At 42.5% G+C, this 18,058-nt stretch overlaps 1 protein-coding gene across 5 annotated transcripts in view; it reads right to left on the bottom strand.

Moving 5' to 3' along the window:
• The window catches only part of LOC115099454 (galactose-3-O-sulfotransferase 2-like), a 50,620-nt gene that overhangs the window by 4,180 nt on the left and 28,382 nt on the right, over positions 1-18,058 (bottom strand). For all 5 annotated transcript variants that reach the window (XM_029617114.1, XM_029617116.1, XM_029617113.1 and 2 more), the window contains one exon: positions 2,735-3,014. In XM_029617114.1, the coding sequence (XP_029472974.1) occupies positions 2,735-3,014 (280 nt within the window). The remainder of the gene's footprint in view (positions 1-2,734; positions 3,015-18,058) is intronic.

The following is an 18,058-nucleotide window of genomic DNA, read 5'->3' as shown; positions in this document are numbered from 1 at the left end:
TTGGCGTCTCCTTCTTGCACCTCATTCAAATGATCTTATGACGTCCATTTAAACATATCCATGTGATTAGAAAACAGATGCCAATACAATGTTTGTAGTGCTTACCCATAGGCATCAATTCACAGTAATGTCAAGCAATCAAGTTCTTCATTCATTCTATCCCGAGACACATCATTGAGGGTAAAAATCAAAAACGATTCTTGGTAATTCAAAATAGATTTTAAGTTACCTCCCCATGCTGACAATTGGACTTGTTTTATAACTGTCCATTGTAATTGCTCAATAGTGTGTGCAAAATTGGCACAGTGCTGTACTATTGGTGCCCCCAGGTTTCCTGTATTTAGTCTGGATTGATGTTGTATCAATCTAGTCTTCACTGCGCAAGTAGTACATCCAATGTACAACTTCGGACAGGCGATCATACATGTGGAAAATACATTAGTAGAAGCAGTCTATCTTGCTTCACCTCCTTACAATGTATCCTGTCACTGGATCTTGCCATTCTGGACCCTCCATTGTCCTCTGGCAGATTGTTACAATGCTGATGGTAACTTGTCTCATGTTGTACTGCAAGGTCTGTTAAATGGGAATGCACTACACGATCTCTAATATTGGCTCCCTTAGTCATAGCAATAAGAGGGTGCTCTTTAAAGGAATCATGCAAGGTTAATATATGCCAGTGTTTACTAATATAGGCTGCAATAGATGGAGCTATGGTAGTTTGTTTTAAAACACATACCAATCTGGAATTATTCTTATGAGATCTATATTGCAGCACGGATTTTTGGTCAGTAAATCTGGCATATTTATAAGCATATCTGATGGCTTTATAAGGATATCCTCCTGATTTAAACCAGGCCATTAACTCACCTGCCTGCCAATCAAATTCCTCTATATTAGAACATATTCACCTAATTTGGAAAAATTGGCTAACAGGTAGTCTTAATTTAAATGATTTTGCATGATGGCTGTGAAAATATAGAAAATTGTTTTTGACAGTTGGCTTTCTGTACACCATTGTGGAAAACTGTCCATCTTGGAAATGTACCAATACTTTTAAAAACAATACCTAATGTCTGTCCCATTGAGCTGTAAATTTGAGCTTAGTATCTAACGTGTTGATTCAGTAGAGGAATTCCGTTATATCTTTTTCTGTGGCTGACCATATAAAAAAATAATATTGATATATCGATGCCATTTTTCTATATGTTGCCACTACACAGAACTATATATGTGTCAAATCTCAAACAATGCCACAACTGAATGGCAATAGTCGATCCCATAGGGATGCCATGGATCTGATGATAATCTTTTGTTCCAAACAAAAAATAATTATTGAATAGTACTATTCTTGCCAATTACATAAAAAATCCAATAGGAATCTGCTGCAGAACTAAACACTGAGCCAATACTTTCTCTATATCCAATCAATTCATTCTTGATCCCAACTGCACGTCTTTTAAAATGTTCAAAAAGTAGACAGTGTCTTTTATATAGGACGTGGTCTGTACTACAGCCTTTTGCAAAAAAGTAGTCCATAAAAGAAGCTAAATTTGAATGATAAAAAGTTTTATTGTTTATTGACCAAGATCTTACTGAGCGTTTACAATGTCAGTTACATCAACTTATAAAACCAGCGCAGTTTCTTACGGAGAAGGAGAAGAGGTATTTACTAGCGATGAATCCACATAGACCCACAATTTATTCAGTTCCAAAAATACATAAGAATCTGATGATACCACCTGTCAGACCTATCGTGTCATTGAATGGTGCAATATTAGAACCACCAGCTGCTTTTTCATCACCGTTCCCTAAGGAAATATTTTTATCTGAAATAAGGCCACATTGGGTTTAGTCATCACAGTGAGAGATATCTATTTTAAAAGTTTTAGGAAATTCGGTTTGAACTTTCAGTAAAAATTAGTTAATAGGGAAGCATTACATTTTGGAGTCTTATGATCATTTAATTAGTATATAAACATTTTTACTTGCAAAAACATAATTCAAACATTTATTTTTTCAATGGACTGTCATAACAAAAATCCTTTTAGGTGGTTGTGTGGATATTGATGATTATAGTAGTTGTCACAGTAATCTGGATGGTACTTAGTTTGGACGTTTTATGAAACTACCATCTTACATCATACATTATATTTTGTATTGACAGCCTGCTTTTTTTGTCCATATGTTTATGTGGTAGGATATATATTTAGTACATAATTAATAGATGGGCATGATGACTCAGGATCCATTGCTGTTTTCCAGTGCAAGGGCATGAAGATGAGTTAGCCTGTAGAAAGAGCACAAGGGGAGGATTAATAAAAAGGAAAAAGCAAGTTTCATTGATTCCTGTTTGAACACAATTCTAATTCAGTATCCATTCTATGTCTAACATGTTATATTTGTAGTCAGCTCATAGTGCAATGCAGGATGGTAATGACTATAAATGAGAAAAACCCATTTCGATGTCAGATGACAGCCCATTTCGAGTAAACAAAAATATATTTTTAAAACAGGTACAATGGATAAGGAGATTAAGATAGATTAGAAAGATGCAGATTGCAAAGGTGCTTTTGTCATGGTAACCCATATTGAAATTATGATTAATAGCAGCAAAGATTCTCCCAAGACAGAATATGATGAAGCACATGAATTAACAACTCTACAAAAATAAAAAATTAAAGACCCACCACTTACTATTGCTGATTACATCTGCCAAGGTCCTAAAACTTACCTCTGGATAGCTGAACCTCATGTGGTTACACAGAATGTTATAGTTTTGGTTCACAGTGTTGAAGCCTTGTGTAAACTGTGCCTGGAATTGGTTAGGATAACCCAGGTGAATTCCCTTGCCAGCTGGGAGTGCCACACTGAGACTGTGGTTCTCTGCAAACCGGAAGAGCATATTCTGGACAGTGCTGCTGCCAGTTTTATGTGTTTTCAGGAATACGATGTTAATTGTAGGATGACAGGGCATCAGATATGTGCTAGGTAATTTGAGAAGCATGTGTAGTCTGTAGTAAAGTAAAACACAACAGCAGGAATTACTGCCTGAAGGATTGAGAAACAATTATGCCCAAAATTTTGCTCATCTCCCACATCTCTTCTTATGTGGCTGCCACAGAATTGGGCTTACTTGCACCATTATCTACTCTGAGTTCTGTCGGACATACTAAATTATTACATTAACCACTAGGGGTGTGCATTCGTATTGACCGCATATGTAAAACGCTACGCATATTTTTTTTTTAACTTAAAAAAGTGATGTGACATAAACGATCGGATTTCCCACATATCCAACATAGCTATGTTGGATATGTTGGAAATCGCGATTATTGAGCCAAAATAAAAATTTAAACCCCCTCACCCTCCTTAATCCCCCCCCCCAGACTTACCACAACTCCCTGGTGATCGAGCGAGGAGTGAGGACGCCATTTCTGCAATCCTTGGCGAGAAGCATGTGACGTCGGCGCCACGTCGAGTGACGCGGCGTCACGTGATTCCCAGCGAGTTCGCGCCGGAAGGCTCGTTCGGCCCAAAAGGAACTTTTGGCCAGCTTGGGGGGGTCAGGAGGCCCCCCCAAGCTGGCCAAAAGTTCTTTTGCTCTGCTGGCCAAAAACTTTTGCTCTGCACATCCCTATTAACCACCAATCCCAAGTAATACATGAATTTGTCTTCAAAATACTTTTGTGGTATCATGTGCACTATTGGTGAATAAGTCAATCAATCAATATGTCCTTTTTCATATACTCATGCTTGTGAATTGGCATTAACAAAGCGGTCGATATTCAGCTGCTTCCACCTAGCCAGATAAGTATGGACTTAACTTGCTAAAGGATAGTGGCCGCCACTTGTCCAGATAAGTATTTATCCTGCTAAGTGGTGGATGGGATTTGGGCGTAGCAGGGAAGAACGATTTATCCAGCTAGCATAGCACTATAAGTAGCGATATTCAAATGTATCTAACTCTGTTAGCTGGATAAGTTAGACCTGTTCAATGGAGGTCTAAAGTTAGCTGGATAAGACTTATCTGGCTCAATAGGCACTTATCCAGGTATATTTAGTGGCATAGCTGTGTTACTGACCATCCCATGTGAGTTAACTTAGCCGAATCATTACTAAATATCAACCTCAAACTTATCCAGCTTGTGCAGTCCTTAGGACTCTGCAGTCTTTGAGAAGGCAGGGCAGTTTGGGCTCCATGCCATGCATTTCTTGTTTTACAGTTCATTTGAATGATTGTACTGGCACTAGCTGACACCCATGGAAATCCCACAGAGACCTCTAGGAATTGCTCTCCCTCCCAGCCCCTGCACAGCCTACCCTCCCACTCTGAATCCCAGTATAGCCTACTCAGCTTCATCACAGGCTGTCCTCCCCCCTCTTGCAGCCCCAGGAACAGCACAGCCTGCCTTCCCCCCCCCCCCCCCCCCCCAGCCCCAGCCCAGGCTCTACCCCTCCCAGCCCCAGCTGCCAAACTGCCACCCATGAAAATTCCCCAGAGGCTCCTATTTACTGATCTCTCCCTTCCAGCCCCAGCAGCCTGCCCTTGCCCCTCAGGCCCCAGGCCCTGCAGATCCAGAATAGTCTGCCTTCACCCCCCCCCCCCCACCAAGCAGCTTCAGCACAGTCTGCACCCCCCCCCCCTCCCAAGCTGAGCCCCCTCCACCCAGCCACAGCGCAGCCGGTCTCCCACCAGCCTGAGCCCCAGCCACTCTAGCCTCCAGATATCAGACTCATTCTCTGAGGGCTAGGATGCCAGGCTGAAGGCCCTATATCACACACACACACAGGTGCTGTTTCTCAGTACTGGTTTTATTTAGAAACGGTGACAAAATAACAGTTCCTAACTTATGCATTGCAAGTAACTTAGCAGGTAACTCACAGCCGGATAAGGTTTACTTTCAGTCCAGGTATTTACTCTGGGTCAGTCTTCAGAGACAGCCCACAACATAACTGAAGACAAACTTCTTCTGCCAGACAAGATTCAAAACTTCCAGATTTACCATCACTCTATAATAGTAATAACATCCCATATGAAGAACCCGGGTGTCTTCCTCTGGGATCTCCAAACCCTTCTTTGGCCTCCCAGACATCTAAATGTTAAGAACACCTTCCAGCTGTTCCTGCACTCCTTTTGAATCCCCTGAGGGCCAATCCAGATCCTCGGGAGCTGGGCCATAAAGCAACCTATCTGCCATCCAAAATTAGCTCTCAGTGAGCCAGCCTGTAGCTCTATGCACAAGACACCAATCCTGAACCAAGCAGTCCCTGCTTCAAGACCAGGAACAATACCTTTTTTTTGCCAAACAGAAATTTTCCCTCTCAGGAGTGCCCTCTCAACACCCCAAAGTCTGGGATATAGGATGGGTGGGAAGAGTCAGAGACCAAGCAGCAATTGAGATGGGGAGACTCAGCGATTGAGTAGGGAGTGTTAGATTGGCTGAGGGTATGAGTGGCTGGTGTGAGATGGGGAGTGTGAGCAATATACAAAAAAGTGTGCCCATCCAGAAAAGCTTACTCAGAGCGACCTGGGTGGTTAAAGCAATCCTGGATCCAGATCAGAAGAGGCAGCAGCCACAATTGAGGCAGAGTAGGGCAGTCTTGCCTGGGCAGGCAGGATGGAGGGACACACAATATCTGGAGAGGGAGGGAATAGAAAATACTGGGAGATATGGAGGGGAGATTGGGAAAGAAGGGAAAGAAGGAGAGAGGGAGGAAGGAGAAGAGAATGCCTGGAGGGAGGAAGAGAAGAATGAATGAATTTTGAGGGAGAAAGAAAGAATGGAGGAAAGGAGGAAAAGGGAAGAATGCTATGAGAAAGGGGATGAGAGAATGCCTGGAGTGAGGGGGGCGAGAGTGCCTACAAAGAGAAAGAGAGAAGGGGGGAAGGGGAGAATGCCTGGAGGAAGGGAGAAAAATTGGATTTTGGGCAAAGGGGGAATAATTCCAGGAGGGGGGATTGAGGGTGAGCGAAAATGAAAAGGGGGGGTTGTGTGAAAAAGAAGGGGAAGAGAATATCTGGTGGGGGGCATCATTAGTCATTTTTATCCAAGGTGCTATTTTCCCGAAAGCTGGCCCTGGTACTACCCCCTGGGGGCATCAGTTTGTGCATTAGTGTTCTGATGCTCCTGGGGGAAAGTAAACTATGCCTCTTGAGTTATGGTTATCTTTCGTCAAATAACACAACTTGCAAAGTTTTATGCAATCCATACTTGATTTGTACGGATTCATTGGCCAGAAAATAACACGTGGAGATTCACTTTCTATACCACGATACAAATTATATCAAAATGATAGGATGGATCAAATTGGTGGAGGAGTGGTACTATAGAGGGCATTGAGTCAAACAGGATATCAGTTCTGCAGGAAACCAAATGCAATATTGAATCTTTATAGATAGAAATTCCAGGTGAAGATAGGAATAAAATAGCAGTGAGGTGTATTACTGTCCATCTGGCCAGAATGAGCAAACAGACAATGAAATGCTAAAAGAAATGAGAGAAGTTAACAAAATCAGCAGCACAGTAAAAATGGGTGATTTCAATTACCCTAGTATTGACTGGGCAAATGACTATGATAAAATAAGGGAAATGGTTAGAAAAAAAAAAAGAAAGAAGCAGCAGCAAAGGTTAAGTTTACATGAGGCTTGGACCTTGTTTAAAAGTATCATTTTGGAAGCCCAGACCAGATGTATTCCACAGATAAGAAAGGGCGGAAGGAAGGCTAAACCACTATTGACATAGTTAAAAGGTAAGGTGATATAGGCTATAATAGCTAAAAGAACATCTTTCAAGAAATGGAAAAGGAATCCAAAAGAAGAAAACAGGAAGCAGCATAAGCACTGGCAAGTTAGATGTTTCAATAAATTGGTTAGTCTATGTGGTGCCACGCAACTCCTGTCAAGTTAGATGCAAAGTACTGATAAGGAAGGCAAAGAGAGAATTTAAAAAGAAGCTTGTCGTGGAAGCAAAAACTCATAATAAAAACTTTTTCAGCTACATTTGAAGTAAAAAGCCTGCGAGGGAGTCTGTTGGACCATTAGATGATTAAGAGGTACTTAAGGATGACAAGGCCATAGCAGTGAGACTAAATTAATTCATTGCTTAAGTCTTCATTGAGGATGTGAGAGAGATACCCATGCCAGAAGTTATATTCAAAGGTGATGATTCAGAAGAACTGAAACAAATCTCAGTATACCTGGAAGATGTAATAAGGAAACTGACAAACGAAAGAGTAGCAAATCACCTGGACCAGATGGTATTCACCCCAGAATGCTGAAAGAACTTAAAAATGAAATTGTGTACCTACTATTAGTAATTTGTAAACTATCATTAAAATCATCTATGGTACCTGAAAACTGGAGGGTTGCTAATATAATACCAATTTTTAAAAAGGGATCCAGGGGTGATCCAGGAAACTACAGATCAGCGAGTCTGTCACCTGTTCAGGCAGAATGGTGGAAACTATCATAAAGAACAAAATTAGTGAAAATATAGGGAACATACAATAAAGTTACTAATTTGTACATTTAAAACTAATAAAATAAAATATGTTTTACTCAATGCATAATTAAGCTCTGGAATTCATTGCCAAAGAATGTGGTAAAAGCTGTTAGGGTAGTTATGTTTAAAAAAGGTTTGGACAAGTTTTTGGAGGAAACATCTATAAATCATTAAGGTGAAGTTGCAGAAATCCACTGTTTATCCCTGGGATAAGCAGCATAGAATCAATTTACCCTTTGGGATCCTGCCAGGTGCTTGTGACCTGGATTGACTACTGTTGGAAATAGGATACTAAGCTTGATGGACTTTTGGTCTTACATTCTTATGTGCATTATTTTTGCATAACTCATATAACACACATGAAACACTATTTACGTTAATGTGTTAGGACAGCTTAGTTAACCGGTCCCTTAAATAGCTGCAAACAGTCTCCTTGGGTGAGCAATTCTTCAAATGTAAATTAACATTTTTCAACTATCTTAAATACAATTTTTTGAAAAACACTTCAAATGAATTTTAGATGAAGTAATTTAGTTGCCAGGTTAAACCATTTAAATGCACAGAAACAAAGGTCGACAAAGAAAGAAAGAAGATACTTTTTCACTGGACTAATCCAATATGTTAATGACCTGCTTTTGAGAGTTATACTCCCTTATCAGAGGCTGAATTGGGCTTGGTGTTCTTCAATTCTTTACATTTATTGTGATCTACTTGTTTGATGTGTGACATCGTAAACCGCTTTGATGAGATTCCACTGATAAGCGGCCAATCAAATCAAATAAATAACAACAGCATTCAGCTAGATATCTTGTGCCAGTAGGTAAACCACTCCAGATATTATCAAAAACATTCAAATTAAGGCACCCACCATGTTAAAATCTCAATTTTATCACCATTCTTCATGACTGAAGTAAAAATCATTTTGAGACCAGATTTCAGCCGCTCCAAAAATACTATGCTAGAGGGAGGTAATACTAGAGGGAGGTAAAAATAAACTTCACTACCCCTGCTACCATCATCACTAATGAGCTCAATGACATAAAGAGATTGATATTCAGAGATTGATATTCAGTGCCATTCGGCTGAAACCAAACACTGAACCTCCTAAGGGACGTGTCTATCCATTCTCTGCAATTGAGAAAAAGGCTATGTCCGAATACATCGAGAAGAACTTACAGAAAGGTTTCATTAGACCTTCGAAGTCACCAGCCGGTGCAGGATTCTTCTTTGTGGGGAAGAAGAATGGTACCTTATGTTCTTGTATCGACTATCGAGGTCTGAACAAGATTACGATTAAAGACCGCTACCCCCTGCCTTTAATCTCAGAGCTGTTTGACCGGCTTCAGGGGGCCAAGATATTTTCAAAACGTGACCTGAAGGGGGCTTACAACAGTCCGGATTCACAGTGGCGACGAGTGGAAAACGGCTTTCAACACTCGAGACGGTCATTTTGAGTACTTAGTAATGCCTTTCGGCCTGTGCAATGCACCCACCGTGTTCCAGAACATGATGAATGACATTCTGCGGGATTTGTTGTACAAGAGTCTCGTAGTGAACCTAGATGACATCCTGATATTTTCTCAGAATCTGTCTACTCATCTAGAAGACGTCAAGCAAGTTCTACTAAGACTCCGAGAACACCGACTCTACGCCAAGCTATCCAAGTGCGAATTCCATAAAGACTCCGTGCCTTTTCTTGGCTACATTGTGTTTAAAGATGGCTTGCAGATGGATCCCCAAAAATTAGAAAGTATCAAGAACTGGTCCCAACCTACCAGCCTGAAGGCCCTGAGATGATTTTTGGGGTTCACCAATTACTATAGAAGCTTTATAAAGAACTATTCTTCTTTAACGGTGCCCTTGACTGCTATGACCCGGAAAGGGGCCAATGCTTCTAAATGGTCTGCGGAAGCCATTTCCACGTTTGAAGAATTAAAGACTGCCTTTTCCACGGAACCCTGCCTACGTCATCCAGACCCCAATAAACATTCATCGTAGAGGTCGACACCTCTGACATCGGTGTGGGGGCTGTTCTGAGCCAGACTGTGGATTCCAAGTCCTTATGTCCCTGTTCTTTCTTCTCACGACGTTTCTCTCCGGCAGAGAAGAATTATGGGCTCGGTGATAAAGAGGTCCTGGCTATTAAGTTGGCATTCGAGGAATGGCGGCCTTGGCTCGAAGGCGCTCAACATCAAATTACCGTGTTTACGGACCATAAGAATCTAGAGTATCCCCGCCATGTGCACCGTCTTAACCATAGACAAGCTAGATGGTCCTTATATTTCAACCACTTTGACTTCGTGCTCAAATATCACCCCGGAGACAAGAATACCAGAGCTGATGCCCTATCACGCTCCTTCCTCTCGGAGGATATTCTGTAAGAGCCGCAGCACATAATCGACCCAAAGAAAGTAGTCTTAGCAGCTACTCATTCTGTGCCCGCTGGTAAGACCATCATGCCAAAACGTCTCAGAAAGAATGTGCTCTATTGGGCGCACGATTCCAAGCTGGCTGGCCATCCTGGTCAACGCAGTACCCTGCTGAAGCTACAGAAGTATTATTGGTGGCCAACTATAAAGGAAGATACACTGTCCTATGTGTCATCTGGTGCCAACTGTGCCAAGCACAAACCTACTTCTGGCCAACCGTGGGGATTGCTGCAACCACTTCCAGCTCCAGAACAGCCCAGGACGTATATCACTACTGATTTTGTAGTTGATCTACCCCTTTCTGGAGGTATGAATACCATCTGGGTCACAGTCGACCGCATCAGCAAGATGGGCCACTTCGTGGCACTGCCTGGCTTACCCTCAGCCTCGGAACTTGCGAAACTCTTCATAGTCCATATCTTCTGCCTCCACGGCGTAGCGAAGCAAATACTCTCAGATCGAGGATCACAGTTCACGGCAAGATTCTGGAAGGCCCTGTGCAAACTCTTCGACATCTCTCTAGATTATACATCTGCCTATCATCCTCAATTTAATGGCCAAACAGAATGGATGAATAGGACCCTGAAACAGTTCATTCGGGCCTAGGTGAGTTGCCGTCAGAATAACTGGGCCGAACTGTTACCATGAGCTGAATTCACCATTAATTCTCATCCAGCAACATCAACTGAATCAATACCATTTGAAGTGGTATATGAACGTTCACCATCACCGCCACTTCCACTGAAGCTCTCAGTGACGTCCCCAGCAGTTCAATCCACTGACAGAGAGGAGCAGTCGGGAGGAGGTGTGGCGCTTTATGTCCGGGATGGCATAGAGTCCAACAGGATAAACATCCTGCATGAGACTAAATACAAAATTGAATCTTTATGGGTAGAAATCCCTTGTGTATCAGGGAAGACTACAGTGATAGGGGTATACTACCGTCCACCTGGTCAAGATGGTGAGATGGACAGTGAAATGCTAAGAGAAATTAGGGAAGCTAACCAAATTGGTAATGCAGTAATAATGGGAGACTTCAATTACCCCAATATAGACTGGGTAAATGTATCATCGGGTCACGCTAGAGAGATAACGTTCCTGGATGGAATAAATGATAGCTTTATGGAGCAATTGGTTCAGGAACCGACGAGAGAGGGAGCAATTTTAGATCTAATTCTCAGTGGAGCACAGGACTTGGTGAGAGAGGTAACGGTGGTGGGGCCACTTGGCAATAGTGATCATAATGTGATCAAATTTGATTTAATGACTGGAAAAGGAACAGTGTGCAAATCCAAGGCTCTCGTGCTAAACTTTCAAAAGGGAAACTTTGATAAAATGAGAAAAATTGTTAGAAAAAAACTGAAAAGAGCAGCTACAAAAGTAAAAAATGTCCAAGAGGCGTGGTCATTGTTAAAAAAATACCATTCTAGAAGCACAGTCCAGATGTATTCCACACATTAAGAAAGGTGGAAAGAAGGCAAAACGATTACCGGCATGGTTAAAAGGGGAGGTGAAAGAAGCTATTTTAGCCAAAAGATCTTCATTCAAAAATTGGAAGAAGGATCCAACAGAAGAAAATAGGATAAAGCATAAACATTGGCAAGTTAAATGTAAGACATTGATAAGACAGGCTAAGAGAGAATTTGAAAAGAAGTTGGCTGTAGAGGCAAAAACTCACAGTAAAACTTTTTTAAATATATCTGAAGCAGAAAGCCTGTGAGGGAGTCAGTTGGACCGTTAGATGATCGAGGGGTTAAAGGGGCACTTAGAGAAGATAAGGCCATCGCGGAAAGATTAAATGATTTCTTTGCTTCGGTGTTTACTGAAGAGGATGTTGGGGAGGTACCCGTAATGGAGAAGGTTTTCATGGGTAATGATTCAGATGGACTGAATCAAATCACGGTGAACCTAGAAGATGTGGTAGGCCTGATTGACAAACTGAAGAGTAGTAAATCACCTGGACCGGATGGTATACACCCCAGAGTTCTGAAGGAACTAAAAAATGAAATTTCAGACCTATTAGTAAAAATTTGTAACTTATCATTAAAATCATCCATTGTACCTGAAGACTGGAGGATAGCAAATGTAACCCCAATATTTAAAAAGGGCTCCAGGGGCGATCCGGGAAACTACAGACCGGTTAGCCTGACTTCAGTGCCAGGAAAAATAGTGGAAAGTGTTCTAAACATCAAAATTACAGAACATATAGAAAGACATGGTTTAATGGAACAAAGTCAGCATGGCTTTACCCAGGGCAAGTCTTGCCTCACAAATCTGCTTCTCTTTTTTGAAGGAGTTAATAAACATGTGGATAAAGGTGAACTGGTAGATATAGTATACTTGGATTTTCAGAAGGCGTTTGACAAAGTTCCTCATAAGAACATAAGAACATAAGAAAATGCCATACTGGGTCCGGAACCCCCGCTGAACGACCTCCTGCAGTCGATCTCCTGCCGGCGCCATTTTCCGTACGGAAAACGATTCGCGGCAAGAAATCGCTTCCTGAACCCCGCTGGACTCCCAGAAACTTTTGGCCAGCTTGGGGGGGCCTCCTGACCCCCACAAGACTTGCCAAAAGTCCAGCGGGGGTCCGGAACGACCTCCTGCGTCGAATCGTTTTTGTCTATGGCCGCCGCCATTTTGCGGCGGCCATTTTGCAAAATGGCGCCAGCTGAAGACAACAGGATTCAATTGAGGGGGCCGTTCCGGACCGCCGCCGTTCTGGACCACCGCTGGATCCCCAGGTAATTTAAAGCATTTGGGGGGGGGGGGGTTCGGGGGGGTGGGGGATTTAATTTAAAGGGTCGGGGGTGGGTTTTAGGGGGTTTTAGTGTGTCGGCTCACGATTTTAACGATTTTCACGATAGTTTACACACCCAAACGGCAACAATATGATTCCCTCCCCCTCCCAGCTGAAATCGATCGTTAAGATGATCGAGGACACGATTCACATTACTAGTATCCTCAGCTGATGCTGACCTGTGGCCCCTCACGGGACTGCCCCCCGTGGGCGTGGTCAGCTGCCACAGTGTCCAAGGGTCCATCCAAACTTCACTAATTATAACAGTTGAATATTGACCTCTCAGTTTATTGGCCATCACTGGAGACAGAAAGCAAAATTAAAGTCATAGAAAAAATGATTAGAATCCTGAATTAGAATAATCTTAAAAGGAACATCCTGTTTATTAATGTAAGGTCGATTAAGATTCATTGAGGCTTTTCTCCCATTTTGTGTCTATGGGACAGGGCTGGTGCAAGGTATTAGGTGCCCTAGGCAAACCTTCTGCCTTGCGCTCCCTCCCTTCCCCCCCCGGTACAGGCCCCGGCTCCGGTCCCGACCTCATTCACTCAGACAGGCCCCCTCTCTTATACACACTTAGGTCCCTTGTCTCATTCACACATGCACCCTTACACAGGATCCCTCCCTCTCTCTCACTAATACTATTGCTCTCTCGTGCACACACACATTCTCTCTCGCTCACATACACACACACACATACACACACACACAAACAGAGGCACCACTAATGGCCCACAGAGACTCTGCTTCTCTCGGCCACGAGCAAGATGTGTGCTGTTTGCGACCCAAGTCTCTACTCCTCTTGCCATTGAATGGGATGGGCTCCACTTGCAGCCCCACATGGCTGCTCTTTGCCGCCCCCTAATGGCTGGCACCCTAGGTGACTACCTAGTTCTCCTATTGGGACACACTGACCCTGCTATGGGAAAAACCCTTAGTGAATCAGGTAATAAGTTAGCCAGATAAACATATCCGGCTAACTTGGCTTACATCCTCAGTGGTACAGCCACAACACTGAATACACTAGCCTTCTTAAAGTTAGCCAGATATGTTTATCTGGCTAACTGTAGGAAAACTGAATAGCAGTTCCAAACTTATCCACCTAATGGAAACAGCTGAAATTGGCACTTATCTGGTTAACTGGATAAGTAGCTTCGCCCTGGAACTTCCCTGTCCTGCCCCTCTCTTATGTGGCTATGTGGCCGGATAAAGAGCTGGCCAAGTAGTGGCTGCTCAGCATGGCTGAAAATCCATACAGCACCACTTAGCCGGCTAAGCTGGAACTTAACCAGCTAAGTGGCTCTGAATTTCAACTTAGTTGTTAGATGTTATTGGGAAATACAATGCTGACTTTATGTGAATTTCATAGACTTGGATGTGTCATGATGATGGCCAACTGATTTTATCCTGGCTATGTGCCATAGGGTTTGATATTTTCTATTGTCCTAAGGAGAGAAGAAAAGGAGGGGGGACTAGCTTTGATCTTCAGTAATCTCATATCTGCATTGAGACATCTGTTTAGGCAGATAGAAAACATGGACTTGAAACTGGATTTTCTCAAGTCGATAGATGTCATGATCTACTGTGCCTCCCAGGGGGATTAATACCTCCCTGGATGATCTTTTAAAAATAACTGCAGATTCTGCATCAATTTCATCAAATATATTTATTATTGGTGATTTCAACATAAGAACGGAAGAAATTGCCATGCTGGGTCAGACCAAGGGTCCATTAAGCCCAGCATCCTGTTTCCAACAGAGGCCAAACCAGGCCACAAGAACCTGGCAATTATCCAAACACTAAGAAGATCCCATGTTACTGATGCAATTAATAGTAGTGGCTATTCCCTAAGTAAACTTGATTAATAGCCGTTAATGGACTTCTCCTCCAAGAACTTATCCAAACCTTTTTTGAACCCAGCTACACTAACTGCACTAACCACATCCTCTGGCAACAAATTCCAGAGCTTTATTGTGCGCTGAGTGAAAAAGAATTTTCTCCAATTAGTCTTAAATGTGCTATTCGCTAACTTCATGGAATGCCCCATAGTCCTTCTATTATTTGAAAGTGTAAATAACTGAGGGGGTCATTTTCCAAGGTATTATCGCGGGAGATAAATTCACGCTAACAGCCGTTAACGTGATTTCATAATTATATATTCAGGGGGCAGAGCATATGTAAAGTTATCATGTGCCACAGCTAATAGCTACAACACTTTCATTACCTTGTGCGCTACAGGTCAGTAAAGGGTTGAGAGAGAGAGAGAGAGAGAGAGAGAGAGAAAACCTTCCTATAGTGCCTATGCCCTAGACAGGTATTTGTATCCCTATGGGAGGGCCACCTAGTAACTCGAGGTGGGGATTAGGTATGAGCGTAGGGGGTTGGGGGCCACTTTCACATTCAACATGAGACCTACGGAAAGAACAGTGGTCTCTAGTGAAGATTTGCTGGCCGTCGGAGTGAGGAAACTCACTCCAAGAAGAGATTTGGGCAACGTTCTCTCAACCTAGCTTGTTGTGTCCATCAAGCTAGGTTGAGAGAACGTTGCCCAAATCTCTTCTTGGAGTGAGTTTCCTCACTCCGACGGCCAGCAAATCTTCACTAGAGACCACTGTTCTTTCCGTAGGTCTCATGTTGAATGTGAAAGTGGCCCCCAACCCCCTACGCTCATACCTAATCCCCACCTCGAGTTACTAGGTGGCCTTCCTATAGGGATATAAATACCTGTCTAGGGCATAGGCACTATAGGAAGGTGCTCACTCTCTCTCTCTCTCTCTCTCTCTCTCTTTCTCTGGAATTGTCATGGACCACAATACTCCCAGCTGGACAGTGAGGCCCTGAGTCACATCTACTCATTCATGATCTTAAAGACCTCTATCATATCCCCCTTCAGCTGTCTCTTCTCCAAGCTGAACAGCCCTAACCTCTTCAGGGGTTAGGGCTGTTCCATCCCCTTTATCATTTTGGTTGCCCTTCTCCATCGCAACTATATCTTTTTTGAGATGTGGCGACCAGAATTGTACACAATATTCAAGGTGTGGTAGCTCCTAATATAGAACCTAACATCGTGTAACTACAGCAAGGGTTATTTTTCCCTATATGCAACACTTTGCACTTGTCCACATTAAATTTCATCTGCCATTTGGATGCCCAATCTTCCAGTTTTGCAAGGTCCTCCTGTAATGTATCACAGTCTGCTTGTGATTTAACTACTGTGAATAATTTTGTATCATCTGCAAATTTGATAACCTCACTCATCGTATTCCTTTCCAGATCATTTATATATATATATATATATATATATATATATATATATTGAAAAGCACCGGTCCAAGTACAGATCCCTGAGGCACTCCACTGTTTACCCTTTTCCACTGAGAAAATTGACCATTTAATCCTACTCTCTGTTTCCTGTCTTTTAACCAGTTTGTAATCCATGAAAAGACATCGCCTCATATCCCATGACTTTTTAGTTGTCGTAGAAGCCTCTCATGAGGGACTTTGTCAAACGCCTTCTGAAAATCCAAATATACTATATCTACTGGTTCACCTTTATCCACATGTTTATTAACCCCTTCAAAAAAATGAAGCAGATTTGTTAGGCAAGACTTCCCTTGGGTAAATCCATGTTGACTATGTTCCATTAAATCATGTCTTTCTATATGCTCTACGATTTTGATCTTGAGAATAGTTTCCACTATTTTTCCCAGCACTGGAGTTAGGCTCACTGGTCTATAGTTACCTGGATCGCCCCTAGAGCCTTTTTTAAATATTGGGGTTACATTGGCCACCCTCCAGTCTTCAGGTACAATGGATGATTTTAATGATAGGTTACAAATTTTAACTAATAGATCAGAAATTTCATTTTTTAGTTCCTTCAGTACCCTAAGATGCATACCATCCGGTCCAGGTGATTTGCTACTCTTTAGTTTGTCAATCTGGCCTACTATATCTTCCAGGTTCACAGTGATTTTGTTCAGTTCGTCTGACTCATCACCCCTGAAAACCATCTCCGGAACTGGTATCTCCCCAACATCCTCATTAGTAAACATGGAAGCAAGTGAATACAATAATATCAGGAGCAACTTTACATTTTATTTCCTTTGGCTTTAGGAAAATAGTTTTTAAACCTACACATATAATATAGCAGGACATGCTATTGATCTGCTATCTGAATTATTAAAGGAAGATTCTAAATTGAATGATGAAGATGTGGAAGCCTACCATCTTTCCTTGTCAGACCACCATCTTATTTAAACTTTCAGCTTCCAATATGATATGAAAAAATTACAGAAGCAAAACTTTGAAAAAAATTTCATCTGAGCATAAATTGAATGCTACAGCTCTGCTTGAAAAATTAGGTCCATTTCCTTCAGACCATGATGGTAGTGATATAAATACATTGGGTAATCTTTAGAATGTCGAAGTACAAAAAGCCATAGATTCTATAGCAGCAGAGATTTAAGAACACTAAAACAGAAAGTTAGGAAATTAAAGAAACAATGGAGAAAATTGCAGTTGGAAGTAGTGGCGTATTAAAGGGGGGGGGGGGGCAAGAGGGGTGCCATCCACTGTTCCATGTTAACTGTGCTCGTGCATGGCCGCGCACAACTTTTATACCCCCGTGCAGGAAGACTGGGATGGTGAAGCTCATCCCACCACGGTCCAAAGAAAACAAGACAACCAACCTCCAGGGGATCCTTCTTTCCACTCACGTAGCTCCGGAAGAAAAATGTTGCCAGAGCCACAGGGGCAGGAAGGAGGAGCGTCGGCCTGCAATGTCTGTGGCAGGGCTGCTGCGGATCCCACCTCATAGCAATCCATGAAGATGAAGCTCAGAGTCAAAAGGGAGGCTGAGGCCCTGTAGAGTGTGTAGGTGAAAGAGTGAGTTGAGAGATTGTGTGTGTGTGTGTGTAGGAGTGAGAGCCTATATGTTGTGAGAGACAGAAACAGCATGTGAGAGCCTCTGTGTTTATATGAGACAGCATGTGAGAGCCTGTTTAGAGACAGCATTTGAGAACCTGTGTGTGTGTATTAGAGTGAGACAACATGTGTAAGAGAGAGCCAGTGTATATCTATGAGAGACAGCGTATGAAAGTGAGAGCCTGAGTGAGTGACAGAAAGACAACATGTGAGAATGAGAGCCTGAGTATGTGAGAGACAACGTGTGAGAATGAGAGCCTGAGTGTGTGTGTGAGAGAGTGCAAGACAGCATGTGAGAATAAGGGCCTGAGTGCTTTTGTGTGTGTGCGGGAGGAAGGGAAGAAGACAGGTAGAGAGAGAAGAAACAGAAGAAAAAGGAGACCCTGTAAAAGGAATTGGGA

The sequence above is a fragment of the Rhinatrema bivittatum genome, chromosome 9 (assembly GCF_901001135.1).
Source record: "Rhinatrema bivittatum chromosome 9, aRhiBiv1.1, whole genome shotgun sequence".
Taxonomy (NCBI): domain Eukaryota; kingdom Metazoa; phylum Chordata; class Amphibia; order Gymnophiona; family Rhinatrematidae; genus Rhinatrema; species Rhinatrema bivittatum.
Note: the sequence above shows the minus strand (reverse complement) of the source record. Positions and strands in the feature narration are given on the sequence as shown.